The 23,287-nt window shown below is 38.6% G+C and overlaps 1 protein-coding gene and 1 long non-coding RNA gene across 15 annotated transcripts in view; one reads left to right on the top strand and one right to left on the bottom strand.

Moving 5' to 3' along the window:
- The window catches only part of LOC143861964 (quillaic acid 3-O-glycosyltransferase CSL1-like), a 30,484-nt gene extending 26,937 nt beyond the window's left edge, over window positions 1-3,547 (top strand). Inside the window, exons 4-8 of one of the 3 annotated variants that reach the window (XM_077372947.1) lie at window positions 1,648-1,770; window positions 1,846-1,957; window positions 2,047-2,225; window positions 2,326-2,673; window positions 2,797-3,547. In XM_077372947.1, coding sequence (XP_077229062.1) covers window positions 1,648-1,770; window positions 1,846-1,957; window positions 2,047-2,225; window positions 2,326-2,673; window positions 2,797-3,345 — 1,311 coding nt within the window. In that variant the 3' untranslated portion in view covers window positions 3,346-3,547. Of the gene's footprint in view, window positions 1-1,557; window positions 1,771-1,845; window positions 1,958-2,046; window positions 2,226-2,325; window positions 2,674-2,796 lie in introns of all 3 variants that reach the window. The other 2 variants (XM_077372945.1, XM_077372948.1) reach the window with 2 other exon arrangements.
- On the bottom strand, window positions 1,198-20,617 carry LOC143861965 (uncharacterized). Of its 12 annotated transcripts, none has more exons than XR_013240091.1 (6): window positions 19,777-20,617; window positions 19,561-19,652; window positions 17,470-17,548; window positions 7,017-9,399; window positions 6,788-6,879; window positions 1,198-1,945 (listed from the first exon to the last, which is right to left on the bottom strand). It is a non-coding gene; the product is annotated as an uncharacterized LOC143861965 (long non-coding RNA). The 12 variants fall into 12 exon arrangements; XR_013240093.1 differs by lacking the exon at window positions 17,470-17,548 and having other exon boundaries at window positions 1,198-1,792; window positions 1,890-1,945; XR_013240094.1 differs by lacking the exon at window positions 17,470-17,548 and having other exon boundaries at window positions 1,198-1,715; window positions 1,890-1,945.
- Window positions 20,618-23,287: the final 2,670 nt, after the last annotated feature.

Raw genomic sequence — 23,287 nt, 5'->3', positions numbered from 1 at the left:
GGTCTGTTGAAGTATAAATGATTCAATAAAGCTTAATCTTTTGGAGTAATTGGTTGTTTCACATGGTATCAGAGCAATGCCTCACAGCAGGTCCTGAATTCAAAACTCAATAACTCCCCAAAAGAGGGGTCAAATGTGCAACGTGTACGGGCAACCCAAAAAAGAGGGGCCACACGTGAAGGGGAGTGTTGAAATACAAATGATTAACACCAACTCTAACAGCTTAAGCTTTTGGACTAATTGGTTGTTTCACATGGTATCAAAGCAAAGGTCCTAGGTTCAAAACTCATTGATATTAAAAGCCACATGTAATGGCCAACCCTAAAAAGAGGGGCCACACGTGAGGGGAGTGTTGATGTATAAAAGATTAAATAACGCCATCTCCAACTGCTTAAGCTTTTGGAGTAATTGGTTGGGCCACCCAATCTGCAATGAATAGCACTGAAATCAACTCCTTGTTATTAAACATCCACGTGTACGACCAACCAAAAAAGAGCGGCCACACGTGCGGGGGAGTGTAGTATAAATGATTAAATAACACCAATTCTAACAGCTTAAGCTTTTGGAGTAATTGGTTGTTTCACAGTGAGAACTGGCTGAAAGAGTTTTTTTCCGTTATTTTTCAGCCATTTTAAACCATCTCCTCACTCTTGCGCCCTCAATTCTCTCCTACATAAACTAAAATTACATGGAAAAAATTCATGATCGCCAAACATGGCCTTAATGTGGCACTGGCATGCTGCTTGCACCATTTTGCCAAAGAAAAAGAGTAAGTTGATATCTGCAAATAAATAAGGCAAATGGTATCCACATTTCTTTTCATAACGACACTTCTCACTAAAGATACACTTTCATTGTTGTCTGCTGAGCTTTGGGGGTATTGTGACATCCTTTAGGCAAGGTTTGGCAACCATGAATCTTTTCCATGCTTATCAAGAGGTGAGAGATGGGTAAGGATGGTGGCAGGAGGAGAGCCTTATAAGGCATGACTGAGGAGAGTCTGAGAAGTGGCTAAAAAATAGGGAAAAAATAAATCGTATTTCGAATGGAGTTTTTTTGCTTGTTTTCAGCCTTTTCCTACCCTCTTCTTAGTCCTTACTCAGTTCCTCTCAGTTCTCTCGACTAAGAAGTCTTAACTCTAGCAAAATAATCAAACTATCCCTGTCAACCCAAAATGAATTAAAGGGACATGGAAAGTGGTAAAATGGAAAAACTACCACTATAATTATAATTAATTATAATTAATGAGACAAAAGTAAAAGTTCTAGGGTAATGATCATGTCTAAGCTGATGTGATGAAATCCAGGGGATGTTCCTGCATCACCCGTCCTCACTCACCATTGAGGAAGATAATATACCATGGCTTCCAAACATGGCCTTAGCATCTAATTAGCAACTTATGAAGATGAAAACGGATGATAATATCAAAATAACACAGTGCAGTTATCATCTCCCTGACAAAAGTGTGTCAATCTTCAATCTGCTCAGTACCCCATAACATAATGTTTTCCCAGTTCCTAAAAGAACCTAACAGGTCAGTGTTGCCCAATTCTGCAGCTTCGTGTCTCATGCATACTCAGCAATTCCCCCTACATACTTGTTTTAGATTGTGACATGTATTCAAACGACGTAACCTCTGCACGACAGGCAATGTGCTTCCACCTTGATCCCCAAATCTCTCCCTCCATGGCTTTCGTTCTGTTCCCTCAAGCCTTCTACAACATTAGCAACAATGACATCTATTGCAATCAACTAAGATCGGTGTTCAAGGTACGTGTAACTTCAAAGCTTACTGATACATGTAGATAGAGCTCAATGTTTAACAGAATTATCAAAATCTCTCAGAGTATGTGGAAAGGTTGTGATGGGCTCAAGGGACCAATTCTTACCGGTACTAACTTTTATATGAAGAGGGAGGCATTGTATGGAAATTCACCTGGTTATTCTGTAAGAGAAGGTCAGTTGTACAAAAATGCAAGAAAACTGCATGAATCAAAGTAAATGAATGTACTAATTTTCAGTTTATTTTATTCTTGTAATATGCAGGATTCAGTTCTGCTGATGATCGAAAAAAATTTGGCCCATCTAATGAGTTGATTGCTTTGGTCCACCAAAACTATAAATTCAATGCTATGAATAGAATTTCATCAAAACAATCTTCATTACGAGAGGCTCTCATTTTGGCCTCTTGCAACTATGAGAAAGATACGAAGTGGGGTGAACAGGCAAGTCGCTGATAAATAATATTTGTAGAAATATTGGTTCTATGAACACTGCATGAACAAAAATTTTAACTATGTTGAATTTTCTTCGTGTTCATTGCAGATTGGGTTCTTGTATGATTCTGTCGTGGAGGACTACTTTACGGGATTTCACTTGCATTGTAGAGGGTGGACGTCTGTTTATTGTAATCCTTTAAAGCCATCATTCTTGGGTACATCACCAACAAATTTGAACGACTGTTTGGTTCAAAATAAGAGATGGGGATCTGGGTTACTCCAAGTTTCTTTCTCTCGATTTTGTCCTCTCACATATGGGGTATTCAGGACTTCTCTCCTTCAGAGTATGTGTTACGGATCCATGTCATTACAGCCTCTTAGTTCCTTCTTTGTGTTATGCTATGCCATTGTCCCACAATTGTGCCTCTTGCATAACATCTCCTTGTATCCCAAGGTAAAGCTCCGCCCTTATCTGACTCTTAATCTTGTAACATCCTGTTTTTCTATATCTACAGTACACAAACTAAATTGAACCTTTAAATTTATTTTATTTTTGCATTGGATCATGACATTACAGGTTTCAGATCCATGGTTTCTTGTCTTTGTAGCAATTTTCGTATCTTCGTTATGCCAACATTTATTAGACGTCTTTTCAACTGGAGGATCCTTCAAGACATTTTGGAACGAACAAAGGTTTTGGATGATGAAGGCAGCTTCTGCCCATTTCTTATCTTGTCTAAGTATTATTATGAAACTTATTGGCACGATGCAAATAGATTTTGAGCTAACAAGCAAAGTTGTTGACAAAGAACAAATCCAGAGATATGAGTCAGGGACATTTGACTTCAGAGGGGCAACAATGTTGATATTCCCATTGGTTTCACTCACCATTCTAAATGCAGTATCCTTCACTGTTGGAGTAGGGAAAATTATCGCTGGGGGAATTCATGAAGAGATGCTTGGACAGATCTTCCTCACATTCTTCATATTAATTAATAGCTATCCTATAATCGAAGGGATCATCATAAGGAAGGATATGGGTCGAGTTCCGAGCTCCATCACATTCTTCTCTGTCATATTTTCAATTATTTTGCTATCTTTAGGATACATTATTCTCCATGTATGAACAGTAGCTACTTGATTTGATTAGAATAACTCATCATTGCTTGGGTCCGAATTAAGTACTACTTTGCAGTTTGAAACAAACTTCTAGAAATTAGAATATATGATCTACTATAAGGAAGGATACTTGTAGGGCCCCAATCTCAATCACCTTCTTATCTGTAATATTTTCCATATTTTGTCTGTATTGAGGATATCTTTTTCTACGATTGTTCGGTTATTCATTGATATGCACACCCACAATCAGCCTCATCATCTCCACAATCAGCTACATCATCATTTTTTCAGATATTGCAAAAACTGGCATCTCGTTACGTTATCTGTGGAGGAGAATTGCACCACAGGTATTTTGATGGAGTCCAGCTCCTGTGCATCGATGAAGACAAAGTGAAGACACCCCATTTTGACCGGGCCCTAAATTCCCAAGATCCAATAAAATCCCCGAAACCGAATAAATTCCGAAACCAAATTCTGAAATCTCCGAGAAATCAAATCCAAATGCGGAAGGAACTCAAATCTTCATCAATTCAACTTGCCCTTTTTGTGTGGAAGGAACTCAAATTTTCTTCTGTTTTTAACTGTTTGAGTTGTAGTTTTGTTATTTCAATTGTATCACTCTTTATGGCAGTATTGCTACTTGTTGAGTTGCGTTTGGAGGGGCGTAGCATACTAGCATGGATGATCATCACTCCTAAACTATAGTAACCTACTTTTCACAGCCAACTTATTTGTCATATTTGACTTCTCAAAGAATCTTCATTCAGTTAGAGGCTTAACAATAAGCCTGTAAGCATGCATTGGTGATGCATAAAATAGTTTATGCAAGCACACCAGCAATAATCACGTTCATTACCAGCAGGGGGGTCCGATGGCTGGGTCTCATAATGTCTGGAGTTATGCACACTTTAATGCCTTCTGATCATTTAGGTATCCATCAGAAGGCATCCAATCCTCAGGGCTACTCACATTATTGAATCAAGACTAACTTCCAGCGTAGGTTGTTCCGCTACTTCCATGGCCTGGTAACCATCACTTTAGCTTTGTGAGAATTGACGAACCGAGCCCCCCTTGTGGTGTAAAAAGGAGTAGTCAAGTACATCGAGGGGCTGTCCAGGAGAGGAGAAAGGGTGCACATTTAGGGTCATCTTGCTGAGTCCTTTCCCACCTTAGGCCACCCCCTAGTATAATAATAATGGATTTAAAAGATACTAAATGGGGACTGTCCATAGGAAGAAAAGGACGCAAATACATCATTTGCTCATTGTAGAGAGGACCTTTTTAAAATAGACCACCACCCCTAGCTAAAAGTATGGTCAAAATCATGGTTTGAAATTACGGTTTCGGCTAAAATTTCGGACTAATCCGAAACCAAAATTTAAGCCGAAATCCCGAAATTTCGGGCGAAATTTTGTAAACGCTCACGAAATCCCGGATTTTTTGGACGAAATTTCTGTAATTTAGTTCAAAATTCTTTAACGCATTAAAACATTATTATTTTAATTTCAATTTCGACGAAATTCCTGAAATTTCGAACGGAAATTGGTAAATTTCGGGAATTTCGGTTTCGGTACGTTTCAGTTTCGGTCCGTCCTTGAGCAATTGGAACTCTTTTCCCCATTTATCTGATTGCTTTATGAGTGTGGTGGCCACACAAACCTTATCCGGATGTGTAGTCCTATCCCAATTCCTAATTACGTTCCAATTTCCGCAATTTTTGCAAAACCGGTTTGGGAATAACTATCCTCATTTGGATTACACATTATTATACTTCTTATTAATCAAATTAATAATACATAATAACGTATAATAATTAAATAATTAATTAACAATTTAATTAATTAATAACTCACATCCAATGGGAGTTATTTTGGCTCCAATTTGTCTTCGAAAAATTCTCCTACTGTTTCTCTTGTTTAATTTGAATGGCAACACATTCAGATTCTTTGTGCAAGATGTTTTGTAAAAGGCCATTAACCTCTGCAAAAAGTGTCCATAAATGCATGTGCAAGCAGATAAGAACAAGGGCATTGTTCACAATTCTAGTTTCTCGTCAACAGGGGTAATGAAAGGCCAACTTTAATGTGAATAGTACATGTTTCTTTGCTTAATGGCGGAATTCATAGAAGCAAGGATCTCTCCACTAATGTTTTCCAGACTCAAATATCGCTCATCTAGATTTGATAAGCAGCAAGGCAACGGACTCTAAGGAAGTAGAGGAAGACCCAGTTGGAAATTTGAAATAACTGAACGTTCTAGCATTGGCCTTGGCCTTCCTAGCAAAGAAGACCGTCTGGAGATGAAACTTGTGCGGTAAAATCCCGTCGGACAAAAAATAAGATCAAAGAACACAATCAAAGGCAAAATGGAAAGCGACCATAAGAATAAAAAAAGAGCAACAATACACAAATAACACACACGAATTTACATGGTTCGGCACAATGGCCTACATCCACGGGCGAGATAACGTTTTCCACTATTAGATAAACGACAGAGATTAGAAAAGGGGTTACTTAACACAATTCCGTACACGTAACTTTTTGTTTACTCTTACATGGAGATACTTTTCTCTCAAATCTCTCTCTATATATATAAGAAAGGAAAAAGTCAAAAACCTCTTTTTCTACAAAAGAAAACCACAAGAGAGAAAATCAAGAACCTCTCACCTTCTTCCTTCTCTATGCAAGAAGAAAATCGAACAACCGTGTGCTTCTTCTTCATCATATTTCTTGCAAGAGATGAGACTTGTCACTTCATCTCCTTCATTCTCTCTCTATTTTTCTTAAGAGAGTAGCCATGCCTTAATTTTGAAATTCAAAATTCTCTCCACATCATGTCTCAACGCAATATGGTTGTGGAAACAGACTTGTAAATGTTTTGAAAACAAGACACGAAACACAAGAAAACTGAAAGCGTAAACAATAGAACCAGAGCTGAACCAGAAGAATGAAATAAAAATAGAAAGAATTGTCTCAGATATACGACTAACAGTTCCTCAAAACTTTCCATATCGAGTAATTACAAGCGAATGGACTTCTTCTACTAGTTAGCATAGCCCAATCTCTAGGTTATAGACAGATATAACACTCTCATCCCTAGAAATGAATTCCATAATGAAATCAATTATAACTAATAAGAAACCATGTAAAGAATAATTCTTTCCTCGGCCTCTTAGAGGAATCTCAGAAGGACTGATTCTCTAACGATAAGAACACATAAATCAATAAATACACATATCCATCGCATAATTTGATCTTTAGTGAAACTTCAAGATTATCCAATAATTTTCCAATAACAATATAACGGAAAAAAAACCACAAATTCCAACATTTAAAAGGAATTACAGCAACGTTAGATTTTAAAAAAAACATATAGTAACAAAAACAAAACCCTAACCATATCATTCAAAAAAAACGAAACCCTAACTATGATTTGATTGCTTCCTTTACCATTTCCGAAGGCTTTTCAGGCGGCTGGATAGCCTGATTAGCGGCCTTTCGTTCGAGATCACGCCAGAGATTAATCGCAGCGGTGCAGATGACTGAAAGACAATTGAAGGTTTGGAGTAGAGATTGCATTAAAAGGAATAAGAAATGGAAACAAGAAACATGAATATGGAGAACGATGTGATTAATATGAAAATTGGAAATGAGAAGATAAAGATTAGAAAAATTATACCTCCGGCACCAACGAAGAAGAACAAGCGAACGAACTTCGACCCTATTTCTTCTCCTGTCTATGACTTTCACTGCGAATACTTATTTTCCCTATTGTTTTTAGCCCAAAAGAGGTGGTGCGTGACTCACTGCTGTTTCACGGAAGTGATGTACTTGTCCTTTTATTTCCCGGCCACTCCCATCGAGCGAATTGAATTCACGTCTACTCCTTTTAAACTAACAGTTGGTGGCCCGGGGAAGAAAAGGGTAAGAATATACCATTTCCGGGAGCCAAATAAGTGGGCCCATTTGCTCGATGATCGAAGCATCTCCAATTTTCAGCCGTCCATTTAAAGAGCACATGTTGAGGGACAAGATTGATCGAACCATCTACCTGTTCGGAGTTTGGACCACGTTGTATTCTTGGCATTCAATATGTGCAATTTTAAATGGACGGCTGAAAATTGGAAGACAACTGTTCATAATTTTTGGTGAAGTCTTCGGTAAATCGGAGGATTAGAATTGTCCAACTAAACTGGCCTAATTGATAACTGGGCCTATGAGCTGAATCTTCCTGAGTCCTAACCGCTTAAGTGCGTGTTTGGCGTACTGTTTAAAACACCGTTTGAAATTTGAAACACCGTTTGGGAGTGTTTGGGTGCGCAGCCACCGTTTGAAACACCGTTTTGAACCCTCAAAATGGCATTTTGCAAATGGAGGGAGGGAGGTCTGTTTGCAAAACGCCGTTTGGAACAGAGTTTTTGGGCTGTGGGTTTTTACGTGTTTGCCCTCACCAAAACCCATTTTTACACCATTTGCCCTCTCTCTCTCTCTCTCTCTCTCTCTCTCTCTCTCTCTCTCTCTCTCTGCAATTTCCCTAAAACAATGCCATTTTTAGTCATTTTACTACTAAAACTCCGTTTTGGGGCATTTGCAACCAAACACACAATACCTCCGTTTGCCATTTAAAACGCCGTTTTGATCTGGCCAACCAAACATGGAAACGTAAATGTGTTTCAAACGGTACGCCAAACACACCCAGAGGAGGGCGCCACATATAATTATAGATCTTTACCAATCAAACAAACCAGAGCCCCCTGATCTGCCATTAATGACATAAACCACCGATTGATGGCCCCTACCTCTAGTCCCTGAGCCCTTTTGCTCTGAATATGCTTGGATTCCATAATTCAAAATTTGCTAGACCCTGGAATTTTTTTTCCATGGAATTTTTTTCGTGGATTTTTTTGAAAAAAAAAAAAAAATGCTTTCTGTGGACCCAAACAGCGAGACAAAATCTCACGACTTAAGAAATTTCATTAGGGTTTGGTAACTTCGAATGTGCAAAGTTAATCCCCCCTTCCAGCATTTACACCCCTTTTGCTTATCCTTTCCTGAAAATGACTTTATTTTCAGGAAGGGAAGGGAAAAGATATATTCGCCTTCTTTTCTTCGCGAGGTCACCTCCTAATTCCCTACAAAGTACAAACTACCAAAACTGGTTGCTGGACTCAAAATTACACTTAGGCCTTGCTTGTTTTGGATTTTGAGAAACTGATTATTAGTCCAAACTGATAATTGGACTACAATAATCGGTTTTGGACTCACAATCCAGAACAAACAGTGCCTAATTTGAGTAGAATAACCAGTTTTGAACTCACAATCGGTTCTCAACACCCAAAACAAACAGGGCCTTAGTCATTTTAACCATTTGTCATATTTACCATTTGAAATATGCAAGGGTGTGGTTGGTTGCACAAAAGCCTCGGCTTAGGGATTTTGCTTGGCATTTAGGCGCCACATCAGCAAAATTCCTTGTTCGGTTGCCAAGATAGAATTGAAATCCCTGTAGACTCCAACGATGTCTCCAAGTTAAGGCCCTGTTCGATTCAGATTTGACAACCGATTGTTTGGTTGCCAATATAGAATTGAAATCCCTGTAGACTCCCAGGGATGTCTCCTAGTTTAGGCCCTGTTCGTTTCACAACTGTGACAACTGATAGGGAGGCCCTCACCATCGGTTGTCACAATCTGAAACGAACAGGGCCTAATTCACTGCATGTTCGCTGATGTGTCAGCCTCGTCCCCTCCCTAGAAGGAATTCAGTTCTAACTAACACTTCAATCAAGAAGGAATTCTCATCCTATAAGCATAAATTTCCGTATCATGAACCATTCCAAAAAAAAATACATACCAGTTCTAGAAGGAATCCGGTTCTAGTTCAATCCATATGTGAGAGTAATGTTATAGATCTCAAGATTAACCGACTGGCACCGGCGTCAATCTGTGCTCTTCTGATTTTCTTTACCTTCATGTGAGGGTACTTCTGGGCTGGCCTTTCTCTGCTATCTCTTCTTCGTGCTGCTTGGACTTTCAATCAGCAGCTCTCCGTGTCTGATTTCCTTCTGATAGTTTTTACCAGGCAAAAAAAATAGTAACCAACAAAAGGGAGGCAAGCCAATCAACTTTTGATAATTCGAATCAACTGCAGCTTTTTCAAGGATAACTTGGCTTAACAAGACTGAAACTCAGGGAGGAATCAGTTTGGACTTCAAGAATCTTGGTTATGTTGTCTTCTTAAAGCTTCCCAAAACAGCAGCCCCGATGTTCAAAACAGGGTACATAAGTACATTGCGGCAGAAATCAGTCTGTTGTGAGTCTACTCATGTCTTCAGAAATGGGATTGAAGAATTGGTTATAGATTTGAGGGAGTTTCCGCTATGGGATAAGACTATCTCTATGAGAATGTGTTAACATTCCAGAGAAGATGTGTAATATCCATTCTTCCCGTTGTAATAAGCTCGGTGGCAAACACTGCTGTTCATGGTCATTGATCCTTTTATCAAGCTTTTCCATTCTGGAAATCTAGTTGCTTTTGTTTTCCTCAGTTCTTTTGGTGTTTTTTGTTCTTTGCTTCTACTATTCTTAATTGGAAGTGGTTTTTGTATCTTTTCACACATGCTTTTTTTCACCGTAATACCTCAACATTGGAGTAATCTCAAGATTGGAAGGTTTCCATTTTGACAGTTATTTGAATTTCAACAGTGTCTTGGGATTTATGGTTTGTTCGAGTTTGAGTAAACCATTCTCAATACACATACCGGGTCATAGCTGCGACCTTCGGTGGCATTTAGTGTAGATTTTTAACTCCATTAGTTATCCAACTCTATGTTTTTTTTTTCTTTTTTTCGAGAATGTTCTAGTAAGGCCAAAAACATTTCACAAAACAATTGTTCCAGCTAAGTACATACTGAGAGCAGCAAATTTGTGAATTGAAATTACTACCGGTGTTGCAAGCGTTTTCTCCATAAATTTCCTCGAAGAAATTTTATTAGTGTTGAATTTCATAGCTTAAGCATATGTTTTAGTAGTTGAGAATGGTTTGCAAGATAGCTCCAAAACTGCTACCATCATGGTCATGCCTTTTCTCTCTCATGAGCATGGGATTCCATTGGTATTTACTCTCCTCAAGCTTCTCATCTCCAGTACTAAAGAAATTTATCTGCAAGTTTCCAGTTGGTCAACTGATTTGTTTTAGAAGTTTGGATGGCGAATAATAAAATTTTCTTACTTCTAGTTTGAGAATGTTGGAAAAATAAGCTTTTCCTTTGCCCCTTCTGTCTTGAGAACAGATAGCAAATAAAATCAAATAAAAGGGGGGTTTCTGCTGTCTAAAATAAACATAAACAGTAAGCAGTACCATCATAAAATAAAAGGTAAAAGAGCATAAATCGGGCAGAAATGAGGCATATAAATAGCACATGGATTGAGTTTGTAAGGAACAAAAAAAGCTATGAGTACCCAGCCCCAAGGTTTTGGACTAAAACTCATAGAGGCAAGCCAATCAACTTTTGATAATTCGAATCAACTGCAGCTTTTTAAAGGATAACTTGGCTTAGCAAGACTGAAACTCATGGAGGAATCAGTTTAGACTACAAGAATTTTGGTTATGTTGTCTTCTTAAAGCTTCCAAAAACAGCAACCCAGATGTTCAAAACAGGGTACATTACGGCAGAAATCAGTCTGTTGTGAGTCTACTCATGTGTTCAGAAATGGGATAGAAGAATTGGTTATAGATTTCAGAAATCGGAGCTTTGACCAAATACAGATCAGCCCAGGAGTGTATGAAGAATCAGATTTGAGGAGAAAGTTCCCTCAAATTTTTTCATGGTACGAAATAGTTAATCCGACTTTTCACAGTAAATTTGATTAAATTTTCCTTTACAATCAATGTATAAGTCTTAATTTGTTCTTAATTATAATCCTATAATCAAAACCAGCTCCGAGACAAGATAATGTGTTATGTGGGCCATGTTGGCACAAATTCAGGCCACCTCACCTCACTTTCTAGCTTCTACTAGGAACCAATACACTTCAAGCGACACATTTATTAGCTGAATTATCTATCACGCATACATGTAACACGAATAAGCTGAATCTTATCCAAAGACACGTTGATAAGCTACAACACTACAATTTCATATTCAACGTTGATGTGTGTGGCTCTTGTGGAAATTGCAGGCCCAACCACTCACATGCAGTCTCGTGGAATGACACCTGGCATCCTGTGTCCCAGCATTTGTGGGCCCCTCTCTTTGTCTTTATGAGGGTGTGGATAGTATCATCAGCTACATGTGGCTTACGAAAGTCTCCAATCCGATAGGGAATCTCTTACATTTTGACACGCGGTTCTGGACTCACCTCAGGACGTGGGCCAATTGCACGCCTAATTTCTTGTCGACCAAACCAAACCAAACCATTATATTCAATGTGATCCATACGTTTTAAATGAAATGGGTTGATAGCTATGATTTGTGGACACAGACACGAGTGTCGCATGTCGACATGGACACGGAGCGTCGGACACGGCAAACCCTCAAACTTTAGAAATGGGGACACGGCTAAAATAGAAAGCATATGTAATAATGATTTGTGGATATGGATTCATGTGTCCAATTTCGACATTGATACGAGTTGTCTAAATGAGGTAAACACAATATTCAATAAAATAAAAAAATGTCACGCTTGACACGGTACAAAAACATGTCTACACACCCACATTAAGTCTAGCAATACAAGTAAGAGTGTCCAAAGGAGTGTCGACACGTGTGGACACGCGTGTCGTGTCCGATACGACAGGACACGTGAGTCGGCAATAAATTCGGAGTGTCGGCCAAATCATAGGTTGATAGAAAGAAATACACCAGGTCGTAAGGCACACCCATCTCTGCGATCAACAGAGATCATTCTACAATACATGGATTGTAGCGTGTATGCACTTCTGTCATGAAGCCATAATTTCATAACAATGCAATGAAACTCAGCTAAAATACCATCTTTACAATCTAAACAGGGCATATGACCATCAATCCATATCGTACAATTGGAGGACCGGCTCTTAGATGGAAATCCCCTAGAAATCGCAAAGATCAGACTTTCCTAGCCATTTATATTGGTGGGGTCACCAAAAGTCCATAACATATCCCATCAATGGTTGGATGGGAACATCTAATTGGCCTAGTTTTGTGGCAAAGCCTAATCCAAGCCATGGTACCGTTGTTTAGACGGTCCTGATTGATATGGGTGTGCTCATATTGTCAAACAGAAATGGTTTATACATCAAGCTTTAATGTACTAGTACAATTACTATATAGGATTTGCTAAGGACCATCGCAAAAAGATATTTCGCGGTGGGGCTGTTGCATGTGAGAGCAGTCACACAGGCTCACTTTTCGGCAGATTTTGTCTTATTCAGTCAATTCACCTCAAATGCAACTTAATTTATGGGTTGTCGTGTAGTATTTAAAGGGCTGTCAGAGGAATATTATGGTTCTCAAAAAGCTCTTAAAGCCCTTTAAACACTACACGACAAACATGGGAGCACAGTGAAATCATTTCCCTTTCTTTATTATTGCTATTAGGTGTGAATTAATTAAGTAACACGTTTTTATCATTATTTATAGCAGAAGAAAATAAAGAAAAACCAACAGTTGTTCGTTGGATGCATACGGTTGTTGATTTTTCTTCCAAAATACACCTTCCCAGAGATTTTTGAGGTTACACCTTCGTTATACATAGTAGAAGTGAAGAAATCATCTGGGGATACAATAGAGTACCAGGATTTCTGTAACCAAGACCTCAAGCCTTCTCTTAAGGACATTGTATGGACATGGCAAGGAGGTGATCAACAGCAACAGCCTCAACCAAGAAATGATTAGGTTGGTTTTGGATTACCACAAGTTGGTGATGCTTTTCTCTCCTCTTATCTAAATGAGTGGTCTAGATGTGATCATGCGAAATCTACAGATAGCATTGTATCTCTGCTTTCTTGTTTTCCTTTTCCTCTTTTGATTCAATGTAATTTTCCGTTTTTGTTCTGTTTTTCAACCTTATACACAACTAAATGCTTTGTATAAATATGGGAAGAACAAGATATTGGCATAAGCAGATATCTAGACACTTGGGAGAAAAGACTTGTTCTCTTGTTGCCAAACACGCAAAGAAAAAAAGCTCAATTTGTTAACAAAAAGTGCAACTCAACCAGGATTTTGCATGCATTCAAACAACCACCATCACTATCACTCCTTTCCTAGATCATATTTTATTGGTCTGCTGAAATTTAGCATAGATCCATCAAACTCAAGAGAAAGTCATGCTACTTGTATGACAATATAAGTGAGGTTTTGTAGGTTTCAGTTCAATACAAATGTTTCCCCATCTTTGTTGATTGATCTTCATTTATATCTATTGAGGCAGATCTTCATTTATATCTATTGAGGCATAACTTGTATCTCAACGTGTAGATGGCAGAGAGAATAGAATCCCCTCAAAAAATCAACTACCAACTGATTTCTTGGCAAGAAACAGCCATGAAACGATTTCAAAGATCAGAGCACGAAGAAAATGTAAGTAGAAAGAAGATGGAATACCAGAGCAACAAAATTTGAGCAGATATAACTAGAACTCTCAAGAGCAGGTATTAAGTACATGTTTCTCGAGTTTGCTCGTGTGTTTCTTCATGGTAGGTACCCACTTGTTCTGAGAATCAAAACAAATGTGCATTCCTATTGATGTGTGTCATGGGACCCATACCAAAACAACGGGGTGTTCATATTATTTCATTTGAACCCATCTTGCTTCCACCAATAAGGATGCAAGGACGCTAACTCAATCAAAAGAAGCACATACTTCTTGCCTTTCTCTTCTCTTGAATAATAGTCAATTAGTGAGGTCATCATATAGAAAATTTCTGATATCATAGACGACAATACAGTTTTTTTTTTGAATGGCTACAACACATGCTAATTTCATAAAAAAACTTTCAAATTTTACAGGAACCCACTAGGACACTGCACAAATGATACTTCCACTAAAACGAAGCAAATCCTTGATTTATGACCCTAATATTGGTAGACATAATTCTGCTATAGCATCACAGCATAATATGTTAAATCCTTGGCACATTCTAATCACATATAAAAGATCCTTAATATCTTACGTCATTGATATGCCTCATCCTTAGCTCCAATGTAAAAATAAGGGCGGCCCAGTGCACGAGGCTCCCAACATTGCGGGGTCTGGGGAGGGCTAGATGTACGCAGCCTTACGCGTGCTTTACAGAGAGGTTGTGTCCGTGACTCGAACCCATGACCACCAGGTCACAATGGAGCAAACTTACCGTTGCGCCAAGGCTCGCCCTCTATCCTTAGCTCCAATGTATTGAACCAAAATATGGTTCTCCCTTGAACAAGGTAATTCAGATTCCAGTTGCATCTTCAAGTATGACCACCTTGTTAGGGCCCTTTGAGATTAAAAAAGAAAAGAAAAAAGCAGTAGCATTTAGAAAAGTTAATGTTAGAGTGAACAAGAAAAGTTGGAAAAGTTGAATCCAAATAATGGTTAGGTAGGCATCTTGTAGCAAGAGGAGCATGTTGTTGACGAGATGATCGATATGCTCGACATCAGATACACGGACAACATTTGGGGAGGAAAGCTTAGGCCCCTTGTGGATACCTCTGAAATTATTTGCATATTATCTTTCTATAAAATGGTTTTGAAGTTAAAATATGATTACGTGAAAAGAATGGTTGTAATACTGTTAGCAATGATATAGTTTATGGCATCCAAAGAGGGATTAAAGTTTTCAAATAAGATAAACTTCAAATAATTTTATTTGTAGATAAGGACCAATTTTGGCAGCAACCAAAGAGGCCATTAAACTAAGTATTTTATCAATGGATTTTGAATGTCTCAGGGCATTGAAAAGACGTTTTAAAATTTTCTCAACGACAAAAACTACAGATTGCCATGCACCTGAACATGAATCCATAGGGAGCTTACCACACCCCCCCTCCCGCATCAACCACCACCCCCAACCAACACTGCTTGTCCGATATGTTTTTTTCTTCAATCAGCATCTCTTTCCCTCTTTGAACCTCCAAATGTCTTGCTTATTAACCCTAATGTTGACAATCCCCAAACCACCATTCTTCTTGAACATTAGATCTCCATTCTTCTTGAACATTAGATCTCTTTCAAATCTATAAGGCGTTTGATTCTTTTCTCAGTCAACCTTCCATCCCAAACCCGACAGCCAAGTTGCTCTTTGAAAGCTTTACCCCCGTTGGTAAACCCTCCATCGGGTGTTATTAAAATTACTGTCGACGGTTGCTCTCTTGGCAAACCCGGTATGGCTGGCATTTTGGGAGTTTTCAGGAATGGTAGCGGTCCCATCGTGCGCTCTTTATTAGGCCTCATTGGTAATCATTGACTCGATGAAGGTGGAAATATGGGCGTTCCACATGGGCAGCAGGGACTTTAATTTGTGGAATGTGACTCTTCCAAAGCTATTTCCTGGGTTTAAGGGTAAAGGGGGGAGGGTCCTGCAAATTGTCTAAGTACATTGATGGCACTATCGACTCGATTACTCAGAGATTTTTTCTTTTTTTCACAATCCTAGAAGTACTAACTAGGTGGCTGATCATCTTGCCAAGTCAGGTGCCTATTAGATTTATAAATAAAGATAATAATTACAATTTAGATAAATTGTAATCCCTTTCCCCCCCAAAATCCAACTGACACCATCGCCCTTCAACCTCTTACCCTGACAACTCGAGCCACACCAACTTAAATCTAGACGATTTTGGCCCAAGCTCCACTTCTTTTGAATATAGTTTTAAAACTCCACCGCGTCCGCATCAACTCGCATGAGTCGACTCCCTTTTACATTGGCCACGTTCCGCATTGTGTCGCATCCGCGTTCCACGTTTTGCCCTACATAGTCAATAAAAACTCCTTTGACACTATTGAGTTATGACCACATCAACCGAGTTCTTGACCGCATTGTGCCAAGTCGATTAGGATTCTCACTGGCCGCTTTCAACGCCGCATCCACTATTTTAAACACTGATTTGATTCTTGACACAAGATTTACCTTCTTTAACTGCCATTATCAAAGGCTAAAAGCCATTCCAGCTAATGTTTTCCCTTTTTTCATAACCAAATCCTCTTTAGCTTAGTTTTGCTAGTCAAATTCAATAAGCATGGTTTGGAGAGCATGTTGAAAAGAGTTCTCCCCTATTGGTAAACCTATGTTCAAGGGCTTAAAAGGATCCAATAGTTGGTCAATGGTCATCGTATATAAATCATTGACTCTTTTATAGCTGAAATAATATAGAAAAAATGTAACAGCCTACACATTCTCCACCATCCGAGTGACATCAAAAACTTCCTTTCCTACTCTATTGGTTTATGGAAATTAATAAGAACTTATCTAAAATCAATTTAGATACACCTATACAATGTCGCAAACTCGACTCTTAAGAGTCATTTCCTAAAAAATGAGTTTACAAGGTTTTACCTGCCTTATTTTTCATGGAAATTTTGTCCATGGATTTTGAAATGGAATTCTGTCCCTAACCAACACCCCCTTCCCTTCTCCCACTGCGTCTCTCATGCCTCCACCCTTGCTATCATGACAGACCCACAAGTTGGCCACCATCGCCCATCTCCATCCTCGTCGCCATCAGACCCTTCCTCATCACCCTCGACCCTCTCTACTGTTGAACCCTAACAAAGAAACTCAACATAATGGAATTAAAAGTACAAGTTCTATAGCAAAAAATGCTGATTCAAACTGAAAGACATTCGTCAAAATGACCCATTATATATAATGTGAACTTCCTTATTTCCTCCATTCTGTATTTTGTAATATAGAGAATTCTTGATACTTCAAAGAAGTTTTGGCTTTAATCTCTCAAAAGTGGTTTCATGCATACCTATCTTAGATTTAGTAAATAGTTATTCTATCTCTTTTCCTTGAATTTCAAAATGGAGCAAAAATAGCTTCTTGTGGAATTCCCAACCGTACAATACAAAATCAAAAAAGCCTAGCAGCAATTTCATTCAAATAATACCAACTTTCGGGATTGTTCTTGATAAAAAGATTGGGGCTAAAGCAAGTTCCTCAAAACTACCTGAGAAACCTAGCGCTCAGATGTCACTTGTTGGAGGAAGAGCCACAAACCATGTTATCTAGCTACTCCTGTTACTTACCTTTTAAAACACAGAAACAATTCTAATTAGAAAACTATCATACATCAGCTACTTATAACAATTATCACGCATCAGGTCGAAACTTTCTGGATTATAAACCAATACTATGCAATTAATTCTTGAATATTTATATGAGAGGTTCAAGAAAATGCATACAACAGTTCTCTAGCTTGAAATTATTCCTACCATTGGTTTGCCCTTTCAATTTTTCTTCCTCACAGCCGCTGTTCATAACCTTCAATTTGTATTATCCCTTGAAGATTCTAGGATATTTTTAATGGAAGTCTAAAATTGCCCTTTTTAAATACTTCTCCAAAAGTACCGCCTTTCAAGCCTATTAAAAATACCCATTTAAGAAAAAACAGTTCTAATTACCAACAACACTAGATGCCTTGTAAGTACACAGAATCTATATGTACTTTATACTTTTGGAGACCTTCAGGTTATCATGCAGTCATTCTTTATTTTATTTTTTTATTTTGAATGGCAACACATTCAGATTCTTTGTGCAAGATGTTTTGTCAAAGGCCATTAACCTCTGCAAAAAGTGTCCATAAATGCATGTGCAAGCAGATAAGAACAAGGGCATTGTTCACAATTCTAGTTTCTCGTCAACAGGGGTAATGAAAGGCCAACTTTAATGTGAATAGTACATGTTTCTTTGCTTAATGGTGGAATTCATAGAAGCAAGGATCTCTCCACTAATGTTTTCCAGACTCAAATATCGCTCATCTAGATTTGATAAGCAGCAAGGCAACGGACTCTAAGGAAGTAGAGGAAGACCCAGTTGGAAATTTGAAATAACTGAACGTTCTAGCATTGGCCTTGGCCTTCCATATTGCAAAGAAGACCGTCTGGAGATGAAACTTGTGCGGTAAAATCCCGTCGGACAAAAAATAAGATCAAAGAACACAATCAAAGGCAAAATGGAAAGCGACCATAAGAATCAAAAAAGAGCAACAATACACAAATAACACACACGAATTTACATGGTTCGGCACAATGGCCTACATCCACGGGTGAGATAACGTTTTCCACTATTAGATAAACGACAGAGATTAGAAAAGGGGTTAGTTAACACAATTCCGTACACGTAACTTTTTGTTTACTCTTACATGGAGATACTTTTCTCTCAAATCTCTCTCTCTCTCTATATAAGAAAGGAAAAAGTCAAAAACCCCTTTTTCTACAAAAGGAAACCACAAGAGAGAAAATCAAGAACCTCTCACCTTCTTCCTTCTCTATGCAAGAAGAAAATCAAACAACCGTGTTCTTCTTCTTCATCATATTTTTTGCAAGAGATGAGACTTGTCACTTCATCTCCTTCATTCTCTCTCTATTTTTCTTAAGAGAGTAGCCATGCCTTAATTTTGAAATTCAAAATTCTCTCCACATCATGTTTCAACGCAATATGGTTGTGGAAACAGATTTGTAAATGTTTTGAAAACAAGACACGAAACACAAGAAAACTGAAAGCGTAAACGATAGAACCAGAGCTGAACCAGAAGAATGAAATAAAAATAGAAAGAATTGTCTCAGATGTACGACTAACAGTTCCTCAAAACTTTCCATATCGAGTAATTACAAGTGAATGGACTTCTTCTACAAGTTAGCATAGCCCAATCTCTAGGTTATAGACAGATATAACACTCTCATCCCTAGAAATGAATTCCATAATGAAATCAATTATAACTAATAAGAAACCATCTAAAGAATAATTCTTCCCTCGGCCTCTTAGAGGAATCTCAGAAGGACTGATTCTCTAACGATAAGAACACATAAATCAACAAATACACATATCCATCGCATAATCTGATCCTTAGTGAAACTTCAAGATTATCCAATAATTTTCCAATAACAATATAATGGAAGGAACACCACAAATTCCAACATTTAAAAGGAATTACAGCAACGTTAGATTTAAAAAAAAACATATAGGAACAAAAACAAAACCCTAACCATATCATTCAAAAAAAACGAAACCCTAACTATGATTCGATTGCTTCCTTTACCATTTCCGAAGGCTTTTCAGGCGCCTGGATAGCCTGATTAGCGGCCTTTCGTTCGAGATCACGCCAGAGATTAATCGCAGCGGTGCAGATGACTGAAAGACAATTGAAGGTTTGGAGTAGAGATTGCATTAAAAGGAATAAGAAATGGAAAGAAGAAACATGAATATGGAGAACGATGTGATTAATATGAGAACATAAAGATTAGAAAAATTATACCTCCGGCACCAACGAAGAAGAATAAGCGAACGAACTTCGACCCTATTTCTTCTCCTGCCATGACTTTCACTGCGAATACTTATTTTCCCTATTGTTTTTAGCCCAAAAGAGGTGGTGCGTGACTCACTGCTGTTTCACGGAAGTGATATACTTGTCCTTTTATTTCCCGGCCACTCCCATCGAGCGAATTGAATTCACGTCTACTAGGCTTTTAAACTAACAGGTGGTGGCCCAGGGAAGAAAAGGGTAAGAATATACCATTTCCGGGGGCCAAATAAGTGGGGCCATTTGCTCGATGATCGAAGCATCTCCAATTTTCAGCCGTCCATTTAAAGAGCACATGTTGAGGGACAAGATTGATCGAACCATCTACCGGTTTGGAGTTTGGACCACGTTGTATTCTTGGCATTCAATATGTGCAATTTTAAATGGACGGCTGAAAATTGGAAGACAACTGTTCATAATTTTTGGTGAAGTCTTCGGTAAATCGGAGGATTAGAATTGTCCAACTAAACTGGCCTAATTGATAATTGGGCCTATGAGCTGAATGTTCCTGTGTCCTGACCGCTTAAGTGCGCGTTTGGCGTACCGTTTAAAACACCGTTTGAAATTTGAAACACCGTTTTGGGGCCAAACGGCTGTTTGGGAGTGTTTTGGTCCGCAGCCACCGTTTGAAACACCGTTTTGAACCCTCAAAATGGCATTTTGCAAATGGAGGGAGGAAGGTCTATTTGCAAAACGCCGTTTGGAAGAGAATTTTTGGGCTGTGGGTTTTTACGTATTTGCCCTCACCAAAACCCATTTTTACACCATTTGCCCTAACATCTCTCTCTCTCTCTCTCTCTCTCTCTCTCTCTCTCTCTGCAATTTCCCTAAAACAATGCCATTTTTTGTCATTTTACTACTAAAACTCCGTTTTAGGGCATTTGCAACCAAACACACAATACCTCTGTTTGCCATTTAAAACGACGTTTTGATCTGGCCAACCAAACATGAAAACGTAACGGCGTTTCAAACGGTACGCCAAACAAACCCAGAGGAGGGCGCTACATATAATTATAGATATTTACCAATCAAACAAACCAGAGCCCCGTGATCTGCCATTAATGACATAAACCACCGATTGATGGCCCCCACCTCTAGTCCCTGGGCCCTTTTGCTCTGAATATGCTTGGATTCCATAATTCAAAATTTGCTAGACCCTGGAATTTCTCTTTCCATGGAATTTTTTTCGTGGATTTTTTTGAAAAAAAAATAAAATGCTTTCTGTGGACCCAAACAGCGAGACAAAATCTCACGACTTAAGAAATTTCATTAGGATTTGGTAACTTCAAATGTGCAAAGTTAATCCCCCCTTCCAGCATTTACACCCCTTTTGCTTATCCTTTCCTGAAAATGACTTTATTTTCAGGAAGGGAAGGGAAAAGATATATTCGCCTTCTTTTCTTCGCGAGGTCACCTCATAATTCCCTACAAAGTACAAACTACCAAAACTGGTTGCTGGACTCAAAATTACACTTAGGCCTTGCTTGTTTTGGATTTTGAGAAACTGATTATTAGTCCAAACTGATAATTGGACTACAATAATCAGTTTTGGACTCACAATAGGCTCTCACAATCCAGAACAAACAGTGCCTAATTTGAGTAGAATAACCAGTTTTGAACTCAAAATCGGTTCTCAACACCCAAAACAAACAGGGCCTTAGTCATTTTAACCATTTGTCATATTTACCATTTGAAATACACAATGGTGTGGTTGGTTGCACAAAAGCCTCGGCTTAGGGATTTTGCTTGGCATTTAGGTGCCACATCAGCAAAATTCCTTGTTCGGTTGCCAAGATAGAATTGAAATCCCTGTAGACTCCAACGATGTCTCCAAGTAAAGGCCCTATTCGATTCAGATTTGACAACCGAATGTTTGGTTGCCAATATAGAATTGAAATCCCTGTAGACTCCCAGGGATGTCTCCTAGTTTAGGCCCTGTTCGTTTCACAACTGTGACAACTGATAGGGAGGCCCTCACCATCGGTTGTCACAATCTGAAACGAACAGGGCCTAATTCACTGCATGTTCGCTGATGTGTCAGCCTCGTCCCCTCCCTAGAAGGAATTCAGTTCTAACTAACACTTCAATCAAGAAGGAATTCTCATCCTATAAGCATAAATTTCCGTATCATGAACCATTCCAAAAAAAAATACATACCAGTTCTAGAAGGAATCCGGTTCTAGTTCAATCCATATGTGAGAGTAATGTTATAGATCTCAAGATTAACCGACTGGCACCGGCGTCAATCTGTGCTCTTCTGATTTTCTTTACCTTCATGTGAGGGTACTTCTGGGCTGGCCTTTCTCTGCTATCTCTTCTTCGTGCTGCTTGGACTTTCAATCAGCAGCTCTCCGTGTCTGATTTCCTTCTGATAGTTTTTACCAGGCAAAAAAAATAGTAACCAACAAAAGGGAGGCAGGCCAATCAACTTTTGATAATTCGAATCAACTGCAGCTTTTTCAAGGATAACTTGGATTAACAAGATTGAAACTCATGGAGGAATCAGTTTGGACTTCAAGAATCTTGGTTATGTTGTCTTCTTAAAGCTTCCCAAAACAGCAGCCCCGATGTTCAAAACAGGGTACATAAGTACATTGCGGCAGAAATCAGTCTGTTGTGAGTCTACTCATGTCTTCAGAAATGGGATAGAAGAATTGGTTATAGATTTGAGGGAGTTTCCGCTATGGGATAAGACTATCTCTTAGATAATGAGAATGTGTTAACATTCTAGAGAAGATGTGTAGTATCCATTCTTCCCGTTGTAATAAGCTCAGTGACAAACACTGCTGTTCATGGTCATTCATCATTTTTTGTCCCTTCAATTATTGACAAACTTCCACCAACTTGGAAAGACTTTAGAAAAAGTCTAAAACACAAGAAAGAGGAAATGTTTATTAAAGACTTGGCTCAACGCCTCATGATTGAGGAAAAGTCAAGAATTAGAGATAAGAAAGAAGATGAAACTGTATCCTCTAAGATCTATTTGGTGGAAAATGTCAAGAATTCGAACTAACAAGGAAAAGGCAATTGGAAGATAAACAAACACCCTGAAAAGAAGACTAATAAGAGTAAGAAAAGAAATGGTGCTTGTTTCAACTGTGGCAAACCAGGTCATTACAAGAGTGAGTGCCGACTTCTTAAGGATAAGAAGTCGGGTGCACCAACAGACAAAGAAAAGTTTGTCGCCATTATTTCAAAGGCAAATATGCTTGAAGATGGCAATGATTGGTGGATTGACTCTGGTGCGACGATGCATGTCTGTAAAAACAGGAACCTGTTTTCAACTTATGAAACAGTTGAAGATGGAAGCATGTTATACATGGGAAATTCGTCGACAGCAGAAGTCAAAGGGAAGGGCAAGGTGGAACTTGAGTTCACATCCGGCAAGCGACTCACTCTAACCGATGTCTACCATGTACCAGAAGTTAGAAAGAACTTAGTGTCTGGAAGCATTCTCAACAAGAAT

Source organism: Tasmannia lanceolata, unplaced genomic scaffold, assembly GCF_043159265.1.
Source record: "Tasmannia lanceolata isolate RefF3 unplaced genomic scaffold, GAP_Taslan_0.1 ptg000037l, whole genome shotgun sequence".
Lineage (NCBI taxonomy): Eukaryota > Viridiplantae > Streptophyta > Magnoliopsida > Canellales > Winteraceae > Tasmannia > Tasmannia lanceolata.
The sequence above is the reverse complement of the archived record's forward strand: the minus strand, read 5'-3'. Positions and strand labels throughout refer to the sequence as shown.